The sequence below is a fragment of the Hippoglossus hippoglossus genome, chromosome 23, assembly GCF_009819705.1.
Source record: "Hippoglossus hippoglossus isolate fHipHip1 chromosome 23, fHipHip1.pri, whole genome shotgun sequence".
Lineage (NCBI taxonomy): Eukaryota > Metazoa > Chordata > Actinopteri > Pleuronectiformes > Pleuronectidae > Hippoglossus > Hippoglossus hippoglossus.
The window spans coordinates 6,602,075-6,619,534 of NC_047173.1; the positions used below are offsets into that span (position 1 = coordinate 6,602,075).

The window sequence follows — 17,460 nt, forward strand, 5'->3', positions numbered from 1 at the left end:
GCCTATACAGAATTGTATCACTATGTGTCGCACTGGATTCAGCAGATCCTCTTGAGTCGATTATAACGAAACTGAGAGTGTCCATGAATGAGTAATGCACCTCTAAGCTGGTTTACCAACAGGCAATAAATACTATATTAAAAGAGAGGAAAGCGGCAACACACTCAGTACAACCGTTCCAATTTGTCTGCTTCAAATCTGCAATGTTGTCATATGGGGAAGTTATAGTTTTCTTTGAGACTAAGTTGCCATGTCTCCTCTTGCCGTCACCCCAGAAAAATTCACTTTTATGACCATCTTCCCGCCTCTTCACCTATTATAGGCGTCAGCTCGGCAGTAAATCACATTTTCAATTTTCTTTTTTTTACAAATGCAAAAAAGTTGGATGTAGCAGCATGATGCTGTCAGGAATGGCTGCTGATCTTCGGCAACTTTTTAAAATTTACCAGGATCTTTCATAATGACAAATTTTGGTTCAGTCAGTTCACATGAAATCAAACTGCTTCTACACGGGATCTGACTATGAAAATCCATTCACCCCAACTGTCTTATTGATCTCTACTGACTGGTTACATTTTGTGGTTAATTGATATCTTGCTGGTTTATGTCTGTGATCTGTGGGTCTTTTAATCAATAATGTACACTTTTATTTTCCTTAGCCATGATTGAGTTGGACGGAGATGAAGTCAGAATTTCATCCAGAGGACGATATGCTGAGAGAGACATCGTTCAGGTACACACGTCTTTCTTTCTTTCACTCAAACTATCACCGACTGCTTTTTTTTACAACTCTCTTTTATTTAATCTGTTTCTTTTGATAGATATCAAAATCGAACATGATAAGGGAGATTCTTGACCATCATTTTTCAGATTTTTATTATTTCAAACATCACTGGGTCAAACCGAGGCAAATATTAGTGGCTGGGCCTTTATTAACCCTGTCTTTCTCCCTTTTTCTGTGTAATGTTTATACTTGTCCCAGTGTTTGCCTTTGTGGTAGTTAACAAAACATACCCAGGGAACCAGGGGCTCTGAAATTATTCAGAGTGTCAGATGAGAGAAATTATTACACACACACACACACACACACACACACACACACACACACACACACACACACACACACACACACACACACACACACACACACACACACACACACAATGATTTGCTCCCCTCTTGCTGTGAAGCCTGCCAAATCTCTGATTCTCTGTTTTTCACTTTCTCATTGAAGTGGATGAACACACACCCTGAGCTCTGACCCTCAGGCAAATGTTTATCTTAAAAAGCCTAGAGTGAAGCATGTCATCAGCAGTCACTCGTAAAATGTCACTTCTTGTCTTAATTTGTGCTCAACCATACATTCATCCCTTTTTATTTTTTGCATATTTATATAATTCCCTTGCATCAAGACAGCGATAAAAACTAAAACCAACAAAAATTCAGTGATCCTTTGCTCAGCTTTGACACGTCAAAGTCAGGTTTTCTGCTCTGTGACCTTTATACCGCCACTGTCATATTTTGCTACCTGAACCCACGTGGGCGAGGGAGCCACACTAGTTAGTTGGCTTTTTAACAAGCTGAAGAACACACACATACACTGGCTCTCTATGCTGACCTGGAGATGGTGTAAAGCTGGTGGAACATTACACCAGCTCTACCCACAGGCTCTCATTATCAGCAGGCTAATAAATAACCCAGAGTGACATTGGCGAGGTTTACATTTCGCTGCAAGGTTTTCCAGCACAAATTGGCCCCTTGTATGATCCTGTCACTGTAGGTGACAACGGCTCATTAAGTAAATGAAAAGCAGACATCCTCAGATCTGTCTCTATATAATTCAGCAATGTAAGAGCATATAACCAGTGACGGTCTGTGACATGAAAAAGGGTTTGAAATATGTGAGCATTTATTAAATCACAGCAGGATTAAGGTTGCGAAGGAGGCAGCACAGTCTTTAGATGTAAATAATGAGTTGCAACACTGTGACCTGTTAGATAAAGAAGTCAAGAACAACATGTGTCCATGGGTTCTTCAGCAAAACATTGAAAAAGGATATAAATAAAACTAAAACGTGAGCCTGGAAGTCAACGTGAGTGCCTGTTTTGTGGTGAAGTGACCCTGGAAAATGGTTTGTAGCTCATTATATAATGGAACATTTGACCTCTAAGAGAGTATAGTGCATTCACACCAGTATGTTGTGCCAGCAAAGACAGATACACATACTGTACATCTAATGCAGTCAGAAATATTCAATCTTTATTTCAACTTAAGCCGGATGTTCATAGTTTATCAGTAGTATTAATATTGAATATTCCAGTTTTATTGGTGAGATCTGTGGACAAGTTATAAACAAGCCAGTAGTCTTGCCCATAGACTGTAGTTAATAAATGTGGACTTAGACTCCAGGTCTGAGAAGTGTAGCCAATGCAGAAGTGTCTGAAATCTGTATTTTGCTGGCTCTGTGCCTATCTCCTCTCTCTGTCTCAAAGCTGAAACTGGTCAATTTCACCCTAAATAGCATCATTAGATTTGAATCCCTAATATCCTCACTAAAACCTGATTTCAATAATTTGCACAATCCTTGTGTCTACTTTTGCTGTTCAGTAACCAGGTTTGCTCCTAATGTTCACCCCCTCCTTTGTCCCTGACAGTGGAGTTTCATTTCAGCAAAAATGGAAAACCTGCAGTGTCTTAATTAGCTGTGACTGTCTTCTCTGTAGCAGCGCCAATTTCTGGTCTGGATTGGAGTTTTTTCAATACATATACATTTTTTTTTACAAAACTCATCTTGCAGTTCATAAGCACATCTTCCACTTGTACTTCCAAAAGCATTTGAAATGGGACGGCCTAGCTGCTATCGATCCTCATATGCAGCTTCTGAAGGATGATCAAGATAATGCTAAATTAGTTGGTCGAAAAAGGTAAAGTCCAGCTGACTTCTTACTGTTTCCACCTCATTTAATAATGACGACTCTGTAAAAGGGGTCAGAAGGATTAAGTTGATGGATGCTGGAGAGTAAACTTCAATCAACTAAAGTAAAAATTAGCACAGAGCTGCTAACATTAGAGCGCACTCAACTACCAGGACCAATTTCCATAAATAAAGAAAAGAAATAAGAAAATAATGCAAAGTGCTCGTTGTGATTAGAGTTAAATGTAACGAAATGTAGTTGGGATGTGTCCCTTTACCTGGACATGTTAACAGTAGCGGCTTACATTCGAATAAATTCAAAGGCTTAAGAGAAATTTCCTGATCCCTGTCTCCCCATCCAAACCCTCCCATCTCTTCTTTTCAAAATCTCTTCTTTTCTTCCCTCTCCTCCCTCATCAGTTTGTCCCGTTCAGGGACTACATCGACCGGACAGGGAACCACATCCTGAGCATGGCCCGGCTCGCCAAAGACGTCTTGGCCGAGATCCCCGACCAGTTCCTCTCCTACATGAGGACCCGTGGGATCAAGCCGTCACCGGCACCACCTCCCTATACGCCGCCGGGCCAACCACTCCAAACCCAGATTTGAGGGTGGAGAAGTTTGTTTTTTTGGAGCCAGGGGTTTAACTTAACTGACTTAACGCTCGATATACTTCCATTTCCTTAAAGCCGCTCTCCATGCCTTGACGTCGTGGGTCACGCTGATCTTTCATGTGTTCGGGAAGCTGCATATCGAGCCAAGAGAGTGATGCTTTTGAGTACAGGAAAAGCCAATGAGAGTCTGTTTACTTCCACCACTGTCAAGCATTCCTGTTATTGTCTGGATTTTTTACTTTTTTTCTTGACTGGGAAATTTGGTCAGGCTTTGGGAGTTTGTAAAGTTTGGATTCAAGGAGGGAATCAATTTCCGTCTGCCTGGATCCACCTGGTGAAGTGAGGAAGCGAGGAAGAAAGGGAATGAAGGAGCGGCCTTTAGAAACACTGTAGAGAGAATGTCTCCAGACAAAACAAAGGAATCACTTGATCTTAACTGATCCTGTAAATAACTGGACATATCTCTCTCTCTCTCTCTCTCTCTCTCTCTCTCTCTCTCTCTCTCTCTCTCTCTCTCTCTCTCTCAGATAACTCACTGTTTACAGTAAATGCAGACAAGGATTTTTACTGTTGATACTTTTATATTCACATTGTTTCAGTACGAAGCTTGCTATTCTCTCTAATACTCTCCAATGTAATTCTCTCTCTCTCTCTCTCTCTCTCTCTCTCTCTCTCTCTCTCTCTCTCTCTCCTGGCGTGTGTGTCAGGTAGCAGCAGTGCAGGTCCTGGTAGCCCTTCTGTACCGTACCGTACCGTGCTGTACCGTACTGTACTGTATTCTCGTGTTTGTATTAACCTTTTGCATGGGTGTAGCCTCAGTCAAGTGCATGCATTTAGTGACCCTGCACTACCTCTTCTTCTACCCATCTGTCCGACTGTCTGTACGTCTGTGGGGAGGGTGAGTGTCTGTCTCTCAGTTTGTCACTTCACCCTGTCTGTCTGCACTGCTCTCAGGCCTGTCTGTCTGTCTGTCTGTCGCCATGTTACTTATCTTCTTCCTGTCTATCTGTCTCTCAATCTTTCTTTCCTTTCTTTTATGCCTTTGTCACTTTTACTTGCTGTATTCCCATGCAACAGTTTGAGAGGAGATGATACATAAACCATATTTATTTTTTGATTGATTGATTACAGGTAAAGATATTTATCAATCCCAGTTTCCCAGAGATGTGATGACCCTGTATGAGGGTATTTTATGTAGCATATATTGATTGTTGAATGGGAACACAGCAACTCTTTTTCTGTCTCTGTCTCTGTCTCTGTCGTTCAAACTGCCTTGGCAATAGGATGCCCACATGCCCCAGGGGTTTCGTCTCATCACGTCGTCTTAACACCCACATCCCTGCCCCGTGTTTAAAACGACAGCAGCTGCTCTCAAATGGGAAACTGTTTGAGCAAAAAGAGCCCAGTGGTCAAAAATGCAAAGAAAAACACACTTTCCCTATGTTTGCTTTTTTGTGCCATTTTTTGGGATGTGTATTTTTTAATTGCACCTTTGATATAGCTTTTTTACATGTTTGTTTTTATGAGGTGTACTTATACGTGCCAATCATATGTAAAAGGATGATTTGTGTAATGTCACCGACAACGTCCCACAAGTTTATAATTTAACGAGTGATCGTTTTTCTGTATGGCGTCAAATGAAGAATGAGATTATAACGTAAGTGTGCTGAAGTGATGAGTGATCGTGAATGTGTGTATGAATGAATGGAATATTTATCTTAAAACAACATGAGAAGTCTTAACAAAAAGTAGTAATGAAGGAACATTTTATCATTAATATGTGAATTACAGTGCAGCAAGTGACGGTAGCATTGCAAAACAGTATTTTACCCTATTAAATCAAAATTTCAAATTAGACAGATTATGATATTATAATATATAAAATAAAATGTAATGCTAAATTTTATTTTGTATGTATTACTGAAAACGTTTTTGACAACTACATCATCCACTAACTAACCCAGACGTCTTATAGAAGACGAGCTGCACCAACGTCTTAACGTGTCTAATTTTTATCATATTCATTATCCACAGACAAGATTTCCCAGATTTTTGGGTGTAAAACAATAATCTGCGTAATCGGATTATAGAACTTTTTTTTTCAAGGGTCACAAGCATCTATGTTGTGTCCTACAGTCAAAAATGCACCTGTGAAATTATTGTTCTCAAGGTTTATTAATCACACATCACAACAGCTGACGCAAAGTTTTTACTTTATTTTCCATGGTACACAAGAAACGTAAAACTGATGATACATTATGTAAATCTTAAATCTGCTTTTCATCTCCATCTTCCTTTCTTAACTTCTTACAACTTTTGTAGCTCCAGCCATTGGTCAGCAAACTGATAAAGTAATGTCAGACGTAGCAATATCTAGGTAAAGCTAATGATCACATCAGACTATCAAAGCTTTTTTTTTTCATGACATGATTCTGCACAGATTCAATCCCAGGACTCACAAACAGCCTAAATTTAAAATCCTGCCGAGCTATTTGAACGGAAATCTACCTCCTATTTCTAGCTACATGTTCTTCAGTGAACACTTACTTAATACTTCGGCTTTTATTACATTCTCAGTTCACCAAATCCCTGCACAAGGCTTGTTGACAAGGACAGGACACAGTATGAGAGCAGAAAAAAGCCATAAGTTCTTGAATTTCATTCCCAACTGAATACTTAACTATAAAATCATTATGCAATACCTAAGATTGAAATTTTGATCCCACTGATTTTGTAGAACAGAAATTACATATTTTCCAAAGTATGTACATTTATATGTTTTGGATTACCCTCTTATAGGTAATTTAAAGTTTATATGTTTTTATTATTTCTAGTGTTCACAAATGAGATATATTCAAATACGTTTATTCGAGTGACTTAAATTCTATTGGTGTAAGTTGAGTCGAATCAAGCTGCTGAAATTGGATTGGAGAAATTCAAACAGCAAAATTTCAAATGAAAATTTTAAACCAAGGCTTACCAATGGCAACCAGTCAATCATATCATTCATATGATCCGAGGGACTAAAACCAATTACTGAAAATTGCAAAAATAAGACAATTGCACACCTTTAAAGAAGGTTAATTTAAATATGGGTTCAAAATGAAAACATATCGAATGCTGTAAAATTTGAGATATTGTACATTTTTGACATTTTTCAGTATCAACATTTATTCAGTTGCGTATCAAATAAAGATTGTATTGGCCTTATTTGCAGCCAAATATACACACAGACACAAATTACTACTGTAGTAATAAGTGTATGTTTGTGGTGGTCTGCTTAGTGTCGACAATTATACGTAATTAACTTTTTTTTAAAACGTTTTATACACATTTTTTTGTGCAACAATTCACTAAGCTTACTAAGCCCATGAAGAAGAGAGTGTGTGTATGTGTGTGTCTGTTTTTTTAGATACAAGTATAATTTGGACGCATATGCTTGTGTGCGATTGTGTGTGTGTGTGTGTGTGTATGTGCTTTATAAGAGAGTTTTAATAGACCATGTGAGGTTACACATCAGATCTTTGTTTACTAAAGCTATCCAAATAACATATTGTATGCTCGTCATATCTTCTTAACAACGTGCACTATGTTTGCATGGGCAGTTTTACAAAGGATGCACCAGTTCCTTTTGTTAAAAACTGTGTGTTTTGAAATGTAAAACTGTATGAAAATGACCTGTACAAAATTGCCTTAAATCTTTCACCAATTTTTCTCGGAATTGTGCGATGCCTTCTTCAGAAAAATGAATTGTTTAAAGGAGTTGATCGTTTATCTATTTTGTGTCAGTGTTTCTATTGCTTTTTAGTGTATTTCCTTTGCACAAGTATGAGAAAAAAACTATTTGTCTTGTACTTTTTTGAAATGGTGATTAATCAGAGAAAGCATGGCTGAAGTACTGATTGTCTGATAATATATATATATATAATAGATGACTATTTCTGTATCAAACTATGGATTTTTCAAATATTATTCATATTAAACACAACAATTGCTGGACATTTTGCACCACTGTATTTTTTCTTCCATTCTCACCTTATTTGGACTGATGGATCTGATTGGCTCCCTCAGACAAGATAAATGTACAAAATACACGGATACAGAAGCACTGGCCTTGAGTCGGCCACTAAATGCTTCTGCAAAATATGACCTCCAAAATATTTGGTTATGTCAAAGGTCACTGACAAGTCTTTCTCTCAATCTGAATCTGCCCACTGAGGTGGCAACTGTTTCCCGAAATATGAAAGAGGAAAATATTTCATTCTCAGTTTTTATGTCTGAAATTAACTGTCACCTGTTTAAAGAGCGAATCAGTAAAACTGTCAGAGCCCCGTCTCGCAGAAATACAGCAGCTCTGTAGAATCTGCTGTTTCTTTCATCAACACCACAATAACTCAGCAAGTTGTTTGGCAGCTGCTGAGATCTCTTGATTTTCAAAAGTCACAATTCAGCTTGTTTTTGTCTGAGATTTTGTCTCAGTGTGTCACTCACCAGTGATAGAGCTGATCGTCTTCCTGTTGCTCATAGAGATCATAGGTTACTTATTGAGAGATAGTTAGACCTCGAAACATTTCACTTTTAAACGCAGACATGAGTCTCAAATCAGGCTTTCTGTCTCACTCTTGGTAGGAGAACGTGTAAAGGACAGTGGAGGTAATCATTTTCGCCATCAGCTGCAGTCACGTGAACGTACTCGTGACCACAACTATCACCATGTCGCCGCCTCACTTTCACCAACCTTTAAACTCTCAGATAAACTTCCCTGTGGAAACTTCTTCCATCTCACTGTATAATGAACACCTTCACTTAAAGCTCAGTAAAACACCATCACGTGTGTCCATGTGAGCTGCTGTTTACATGGTAACTGCCTACGACTCCGCCTGCCTCGTGTATGATTAGGCCTTTAATTAGTGGTATTCCTCCCACTCACTCTCTGCATGTGTTTCTGGCTCGATAACAAATACGTGAGGATGTGTCGTTCGCTGTGCGATGACGAGCTGTCGCCATCGACGCTGGAGCTTCAACAATATACGGTTTGTTTCCAAATGTCAGTTATCTGAGGAACAGCATGGAGGATGTCAACAAAGAAATGAAACAATACAGTGTGAGTGTGAATTACTTACCACCATCACTGTATGGCACCAATACTGCTATGCTTCGGGCCTTGTCTAAAGGTATTTTGGGAAATGTAGGAAATCAGGAGTTTAACCCAATTGTCTTTTTTCCTTGATATAGCATAACAACATACTGAACCCCGAAATACACCAAAACATTAACAAAGCTTTTTCAAAGTTGAAAATGTAAAAAAAAAATTTCTTAATAGCTATGCAACTCTTCAACAGTTTACGTACTCAATAAGTAAATGGGTGCATCACTGTCTTTGCATTCCCAGGGTGAGGGGAGTTTCCATGTATTGCAGAATTTAACATATAAAAATCACTTTGCATACTCATGGTGTGAGGTTAATGTTTTTGTCCACTTGTTGGAAACGCAATTATCACAGTCTCCCTGCTTCTTCCTCGCTTCATTTTTCTTTTTTCCAGATTGTTAGCATGGACTTGAACGCATCACTGACATTTCAGAATCAATGTGTGAATTAAAGTCGGACTCTAACTGTGTCTCAATTCAGGGGCTGCGTTTTTCAGAGGCTGCGTTCAAAGACCCACTGCGTCACAGTTGTATGACTAGACAGCAAAGGCCATGTGTCTTTCTATAAGCGAAGTCTCAAGTGGGTGGAACATATCCCAGGATTCATTGCGCTTCTGTTACAACACCGTTTTTTAAAGAGTGTGACGACCCTCTTACTCTACCTGCCTGTGTGCCTTGCTCTGTGCTGGTGGGTGGAGCTACACCCACCTACCTGCCCATCTGGGTGGGCCTTCCAAGAAAGCATAAAAGACTGCTCTTCTGGGAGTCTCTCTCTCTCTCTCAGCAGGGCCTGCTGCACCAGCCTCAACCTTCTTCCTTTGTTTGGTTTGCTGCACTAACAAACACACATCACACGATATTCTCACTCATCCACACACTTCTGACACAACTGATGTCCTTCATACTTACACACCTCACTAGTTAATTAATATGATGTATGAGTTGAGTTAAATAAATTACTTTTGATTGATCGATCTGTGTGTGACCTCCCTTTTTGTTGCCAGCCTTGAGCCAGGTGGTAACAGAGATAATTGCGTCGGCAAGTGACAAGACATCAACCAAACATCTAAGAGTACAAGGGGCTTTAAAACATTCTCATCGTATCCAACTTCAGCTCTGTCGCCAGGCAACAGCAGTATGGACATGACTGACGCCGATCACGAAAAGCCTCTGTAGACCAGATCGTCTCATTTCGGTTTGGCCTTCGCGATCTACGCAGCCCACAAAGGAGGCGATCTACATTGGCCCGGGAAGATCACGTCCTCTAAGGATGCAGCCCCTGAATTGAGACACAGCTTATGTGAGTGTTGTAATAGGCGGATGGAATCAAGTGTGCACGCAGTGTCCTGCTGTCCGATCAATCACCATCAACCTCCTCTTGTATATTAGATAAGATGTCAGGTGTTGGCCCAAACATTTCTTCTTTTTTTTAAATACCTGCATTAACTTAGAGAGCGGACAAAATTGGCTGATGAATTTGCCTCATTATGTGTCAAATTCCCTCGGCTGGCTTCACACTTGGTCTCGCTCAAAATCAAGCCTGTAATTGTGGCTCGGCTGCCAGACAGGTGCTGAGATCAGAGCTCAGAGGAAGTTTGTACATCCGTGTATGAAATCTGACAGCGGTGAAGGAAGGATCCCATTTTAGCAGAAATTAAATCACTGCTTTTTTAAAAATGTATTTATGTAATGAATGACAGGGATCAGCAGGGAGCGTAATATTGTTTAATATAACGTTTCTCCATCTTGATGTAAAAGGTCGTCATTCATCAATTTATCGATCTTCAGATATTTGTGAAAACCATCTTCCTCTGGAGTCTGCTGGGAGAAAAGCTCTGAAAGAATTTTCTCCGCTCGTGGAGAACTGTAGAACTTCATTAACATTAATGATGGTTACTAAGCTTTTATAAAGCGAACTAGCAGCAGTGTTTCAAGAGACTTTGGGGAACAGCCCACACATCCAGTAGAGAAATAATATTTTAATGGTTCAACAAAAGCTCCCGGCAAAGGATTTATTTGCATTTCGAGCAAAAGGCTCTTCCTCAGACTCAGGGCGGCCGACATTGAACCAAACCTAACCCCAAACATATCAACATCCTCGGAATAAGAATCCTAGAACTTCTAGTCTTCATCCAAACCTCCCAAATTACCAAGCTTTTGGCAGAAGGTGACATGTGGCCTTGTTGGGACGTTTCCAACCATGGTGCTGTGCAGTCTCCTGTACATTCTTAACACATTTAAGGAGTTTCTCACAAAGTTGTCATTGCTGTGGACAAACGTATTCAGCCTCTCTCAATTCGTAGCCCCAGGCAGTTGCCTACTTTACTGATTTCCCTTCCAACCAACACTTGCTAGTAGTTCCTAAGTCATGGCTGGTAACTAAGTGTGACCTGGCTTCTGCCATCAGGACCCCGAGGCTTTCCTGAGTTCCTCCCTTCGAATGACACGATCTACCCTGCCCAGGAAAGAGTCTGAAATAAGTCAGTATCGTCTGCAGAGGCTTTCCGTGATTAGTGTCACCAGCTCGTCCCACCCTTGTTTCTGTTACCTAGTAACAGAGCTGCAGTTGGCTCGACGAGACAGTTTTAATATCCTGTTGTCTATTTTTTTTTAAAACATGTGTACTGTAAGTTGTTCGGTTGAGTTGAAGCCTAATACTCTGACCTCTCAGCGCTTCTGGCGCTATTACCTCACCAAAGCGCAAAGAATCCTGGGATAGGTTTGGGTCGGGTGTATTTGCCAGCACTTTACCGTTTTTTTTTTCAAATCATAAAACATATCTTTAAAGTAAAGCCTTTTAATACCTGATTTTTAACTGGTTTTAAAGGATGGTCTTTGTTTTGATATTTTCTGATATGCTATCGTTCTTTTATGTCAATTTTCATTCCCATGTATTTTGTAAAACACCCGTAACCTTGTTTAGATAAGTGATATAGAAATTAAATTGTATGATTATGATTGTTGCACTGTTGCAATGCCCCTGCTTACCAGCATGTGTCTCACTGTTTATTTTAGTTCTTATTTACCATAAAAAATATCTCAAGAAACAGAGCATGATCAGACACTACTTTGCTTTAAACTGTTAGCAGCAAGTAGTAAACAGTGTTTGCATCGTCTAGTTTTCCCCCTGATATCTCAGACAGATGTGATGAGGGAAAGTCTTTCCTCTAAAATATTTCCTCGCTGGACCCAAAATGGCAGCGTGAGGTGAGATCATCAGGGAAATGAACGTCACCTGGACTCATCACATGCTCCTCTACTTAAAGCCGAGACTGCCGCTGGTTGGTTTTGGCTGCGTTTGGTTTCTTTTCCTACACCTTGCAACAGCCTCGCAGCTATTCATGCATCACATATGACTTCAAATAGGTTTCACTTTGTTTTTATTGTTTTTTTCCTGTTTATTTTTTCATCTTACTAGAATCCTTTACTCAAAACTCACGTGTGGTTTCACCTCTTTGTCCTCGCTGGAGCTGGGTTGAGAAATGAGAATGCGAATTGTGCAAAGCCTTGTTTTTTATTACAAGTTCTAATGAATTTTTAATTATGTGGTTTCACTGAACCGAACATTATCTGACCTGGATTACCTGCATTAAGAAACTAGCTGTCAGTTGTCATCGTTCTCCTTTTTACGAGCCTGTTCATGTGGAAGAAGCAAAGTCATTCATTAGAAGCAGAACCATGAATAAACTACTTAATTCCCAATACATGAGAATACCTGCAGGGAAATTAAGTTATAATGACATGCAAGTGACATTTAACAAAGAGAAATGTAAACAGTGTGATCACATAAATAGAAAAGAGAAGAAATGCTAGAAATAACCCACAATCATAAAAGTATGGCAAAGGATCAATTGTACATAATGACAGGAAAGGTTTCTTACACGTGATGCAGTTGAAGTCGTGTCAAACTGTTTCTGCTGCCAAAGCAGAGAGGAGATCAATCCGACTGAAATGTTTATTTATAATCAATGGGAATATTAAAATTTGTGTTATGAGAATTTTGTCATATAAGGCATCACAGGGTTTAGTTTTGTATTTCTACTCAGGTTGTTCTGATCCACAGTGACAGAATAAGAAAGTAAAAGCATCAACGCTGCTTGGAATTCAGTCAGGAATCAAAATGAAGCTATAATATTTATGATGTATTTATTTACTGTGACCTGCTCCACAGTTCTGTTTTAAGACCAGAGTGGACAAGTGAAGTCATCAACACACCAAAATAATTCCACTTATCGATGTAAATATCTTTCTGCTCTTCATTACAAGTCTAGTTTGTCCCTGTCAGGATCCTGTAGAAATGATATATAGTGATCTGATTGGTCAGTTGTTGACAGGTTTTGATTCATTATTCTGATCTGGAGCCAGTGATGTGTGTAGGGTAAGTAACCATGGCAATGTTCCGTCCGTTAGGAAGTGAACCCCCGTGGACACTCTGAAAGGTTTAGGATTAAACCACAGGTTATAAAATCCTGTTTTATAATCGTGCCTGTGGTCTGTTCCTCCAGTCACAGAGATGCGTGTTTAACTTGAGAAAAGTGTGAGTTGTTTCGGCTGAAACTCTTCTGGAACATCAACAACTGGATGAATACAGAATATATAAATAAATTGACATATTGTGGCCTCCAGGTTGATCTTTAACAGCTGGAATGACCTCAGGACCTCTTTGTTGCCCTCGTTTACATTAGAAAAAGTATCTGCTTCGTAGGCGGTGGTGCAAGAACAATTCAATTCTGGTTCGATCCCGGCTGAGTCTTTCTTTGAGGAGTTTGCATGTTCTCCCGATGTTTGCGTGGGTTTTTTCTGGGGACTACAGCTTCCTCCCACACGCCTAAGACCTGCAGATTGGGGTCAGGTTGCTTGTAGGTGTGAATGGTTGTATGCTGGCCCTGTGCTGGGCTTTTGACCTGTCCAGGAAGTACCCCGCCTTACATCCAATGTCAGCTGGGATTTGTTCCAACTTCCCCTGAGATAGGATAATGGATGGAGGGAGAATCTGCAAGAAAGACTGCAGACAAGCCAATTTTGGGGAACAAGGGAACTATGTATGAGGTTTAATCTGTCCTTGTTTTTGTCTAAACCTGGCATGATTTAAAATGGACCCTGATAAATGTATAATTCGTAAGGTTTAAAATGCAGAGAGCAGACTCAGGTGAAGGATTCATCATGCTGTATGCACCGGGGTGCTTTTTCCTTCTGCACGAGCAGGGAGAGCCGCACGCACATGCACGCCTCAGGTCGCTATAAATAGCTTGATTTTCCCAGCATCCCTTGAGGCCAAGGGAGGAGATGGATGGATTGATTGAGGGGCGACGAGAGGCGGTGAGGGAAAGGTGCTAATATCACTGTCAATCAACATCTAATGCAGCGGCAGCAGCGAGAATGAGAGAGAGAGAGAGGAAACGAGAGAGAGAGAGCAGGTCCTGATACTGTGTACAAAAAAAATGACAGAGGAGTGCCGCTCATTAGCAGCGATAGAGGACAACATCAAGGCCAAGAATTCAGGCAAGATGCACCTGAGAAAATGAACGTCATGGAGGAGCAATTAATTTATGAATTTACATTATTTGTGCATTAGTTCAAATATTAAATCTGAAAGAATGAAAGAATGAAAGAATGTTAAAACTAAGAGAGGGTGGAGTACTCATCTGTCTCATCACTCCATCCAGACTCTGGGGAAGTGAGAAACGATTCCTTTGCTCCTTAATTGTTTAAATACTTATTCACCAAATGATTATGTGGTAATTAGTCGGGTCGTGTGAGTTTCCTTTTTTTTTGTCCTTTAAAAAGACTTGATGCCTTAATGCTTGAGTAAGTCTAATGAACACTGTGGTCGCTGTCTGTCAACCAGGGTCGTAATTATGTTCGCTTGTCACTTCCTGACACAGCCTGTAGCTTAGCAACCTGCCACGGAGACAGGGCTAAAGTTGGATCTCATTTGAATAATTCCCAGAGACATAAAAAAAAGAAAGAAGTTCAGATGGTTCGTACCGCAGAGTTTGCATCCTCTAAACCTGAAGGCGGCATCTGGACATCTCCCAGAATCTCCCAGAATCCTCTCTCACACACCCTCACAGCGCCCCACGTTCTGCAGACAGAATTTTGCAGAACGTGATATGAATGTGGGCGGGTTTCATAAATTACTGTGTGCTGTTAATAAATCAAAACATATGTTTTGGCCACTCTGCCCACTGAACTCCCACCACTCTCATATTAATAGAACATTTTTCTCCATGTGCTGTAATTGTTTTGATCAAGGTGCGAGGAGATGGCACATTTTTCAGGTTCATGTGCATTATATAAGTTTTAGAGCATACGTGTTATACAGTATTTTTCTTACAGCATATAATATCTAAATGGGATTTCTGTTTTTGTCAAAAGCAGGGATGCCAAACAGCCTCATTTCATTTTCCTTGTACATTGTATAATTTGATTGAAATCTGCATTATTTGATTTTCATCTTCATGGTGCAGAGATATTCTGACTTTTAGTGCCTGATATAGTGCAAAGCTGGAGCCTACATTTACCCTAGTGCATTTCATTAGTGTCCTACATTAGGCTATTGGCTATATGCATAGAAATTAGGCCACCATGAAGCAATATCTGACCCAACAACTTGTAGAAGAGACAATTAGACCACTATCTTTTTTTTATTAGGGGATAAAATGACATTAAAAGTCTGGTGTGTATGATTTAGTGCCATTTATTGGTGTAGTTGCATATTGCAACCAACTCCATACCACTCACCCCTCCCTTTCTAAGCATGAAGGAGAATCTACGGTGGGCTTCAGTTAACATCAACACATGAAAGGCCGTCTTTGAGAAAAAAATTACTAGACATGTACTTTTTAGTATGATTAATGTCCTGTACACTAACATGGAGGAAGCGTGGCGTATGACCTATACTACAGCCAGCCACCAGATGGCGGTCAAAACACCTTTGTGGAGCCATCATGTTTATGCTCATCATCTTTAAACAGTCTATGGATGAGACCCTCCCTGCTCCTCAAAACACCCATGACCCCACAAACTGTAACGCAGATTATATCTATTATCTATTAATATATCTAATAGAAATTTGCATTCACCTAGCCCCTAGCTACGGTAACGCTAATGACATCATCAGGGTCATCAGATTTAAAAGCCTCGTGGGTAAATTTGGTGGAGTATCCCCGCTCCTTAAAAACAAGATGAGTGTCAACACACGGCGCCCTCTGCACTGTTCCTCTGTGTCCCCATGTTTACTCTGTAATGTGTGATCAAGGCACAAACTGCAATCGCAGCTTACTCTCAAAATATAATTGATAATTTGTTTTTGAGTCATTATTACAGAGTGGGGGTAATTACGTTCTGATCAAATGGAGCGAAGCTTAATATCTCATGTTGAACAGCCGCCGTCAGCATCATGGGGGTGAAACCGAAAAAAAGAGACCCCCCCTAAGAGGGAGAGGAAGTTATGTAAAAACATTGGTTCTGTTTTATTTCTGTTGATATGAAATAAATGAGTTTAAGTGAGATTAAACACCAACTCAGCCACTTACTTGACAAACAGCTTTTATTGTGCTTGATGAGTTTAATCAGTGGATGCCGAACACACACAAACACACACACACACACACACACACACACACACACACACACACACACACACACACACACACACACACACACACACACACACACACACACACTCTCTCTCTCTCTCTCTCTCTGTAACCTGGCCTGATACATTATGCATCACAGCTAAACGCTTCTGTGTGGGTCTTAACTGTGTGTAAGCATGCGTGAGTGAGAGTGTTTTCCCTCCTCACCTGCCAATGCATTATGCAGGGAGACAGGAGGCAGATGCATGGAGTGTTGGCAGCCTCATCGTCTTGTAAGAGTGTGTGTCTGTGTATTTGTGTGTGTGTGTGAGAGAAAGAGAAGGTAGAAGGTGACTGGGGAAACAAGGGAGTTTCTGATGTGTTATATGCCGTGTGTGTGGTCTCCAGCCAGTGTGACTACTGTTGAGTTACATGTGAATGTGAATACATGTATTGTGCGCTGACATGTAGTGTATGTGTGCGTGTGTAGGAAGATAACTGATGTACAGTGACGGACCGAGAATGTCGGAAGACTTAAACAATCATCTGACATCACAGCTACACACACACATACACACACATTGTATACTATATGTTGTTCTTCCTGAATTTCTAAATAAAGATGGACGACATGACAGCTCCCGAAAGTGGAGCCAAAACATTTTCATCGCCCGTTGGTGGCTGGATGCATCACAGGTCTTAAACCCCACCTCCTCCATGTCAAATATCAAAATACAAATGTTTATGAAATATTTTTCTCAAAGATGGTTTCTTTCATTTTAGGTAGATCTTATCAAACCGATGTTTGTTTTTGATAAGTTTGGTTTTAATTTGTTATTTGATTTTTTTCTTATTTGAAACAGTGTCGCAAACACGTCGTCCATCTTTATATCCAGTCTTCGAAGCTGGCCCTCTTCTACAGTAGCTGCAGTATATTCTCCAACGTGCTTAGAAAAGTTGGTTGAAAAATGCAGCTTCACCACTAGATGGCAATAAATCCAACACACTGGACCTTTAAAAGTCATTTTTTCCCCTAAATCAAGCTGAAAAAATAATAATATTGGTCTCATTGTCTCTTTTATAGGTTAAAATGGTCAAATAGGCTATTGCTTCATAGTGGCCTCATTTTTATGCATATTTACTCATTTATTTAATACGAGTACATTTCTCTGCACGACACAATATTTACCTACATTATCATTTG

At 40.0% G+C, this 17,460-nt stretch overlaps 1 protein-coding gene and 1 long non-coding RNA gene across 3 annotated transcripts in view; one reads left to right on the forward strand and one right to left on the reverse strand.

Moving 5' to 3' along the window:
- Positions 1-3,761, forward strand: part of LOC117757595 (copine-8) — a 72,574-nt gene extending 68,813 nt beyond the window's left edge. For both annotated transcript variants that reach the window (XM_034578863.1, XM_034578864.1), the window contains 2 exons: positions 660-733; positions 3,335-3,761. In XM_034578863.1, the coding sequence (XP_034434754.1) occupies positions 660-733; positions 3,335-3,523 (263 nt within the window). In that variant the 3' untranslated portion in view covers positions 3,524-3,761. The remainder of the gene's footprint in view (positions 1-659; positions 734-3,334) is intronic.
- A 5-nt stretch (positions 3,762-3,766) lies between these two features.
- LOC117757598 lies at positions 3,767-16,395 on the reverse strand. Its single transcript, XR_004613159.1, has 2 exons — positions 16,365-16,395; positions 3,767-4,219 (listed from the first exon to the last, which is right to left on the reverse strand). It is a non-coding gene; the product is annotated as an uncharacterized LOC117757598 (long non-coding RNA).
- Between the last annotated feature and the right edge of the window lie 1,065 nt (positions 16,396-17,460).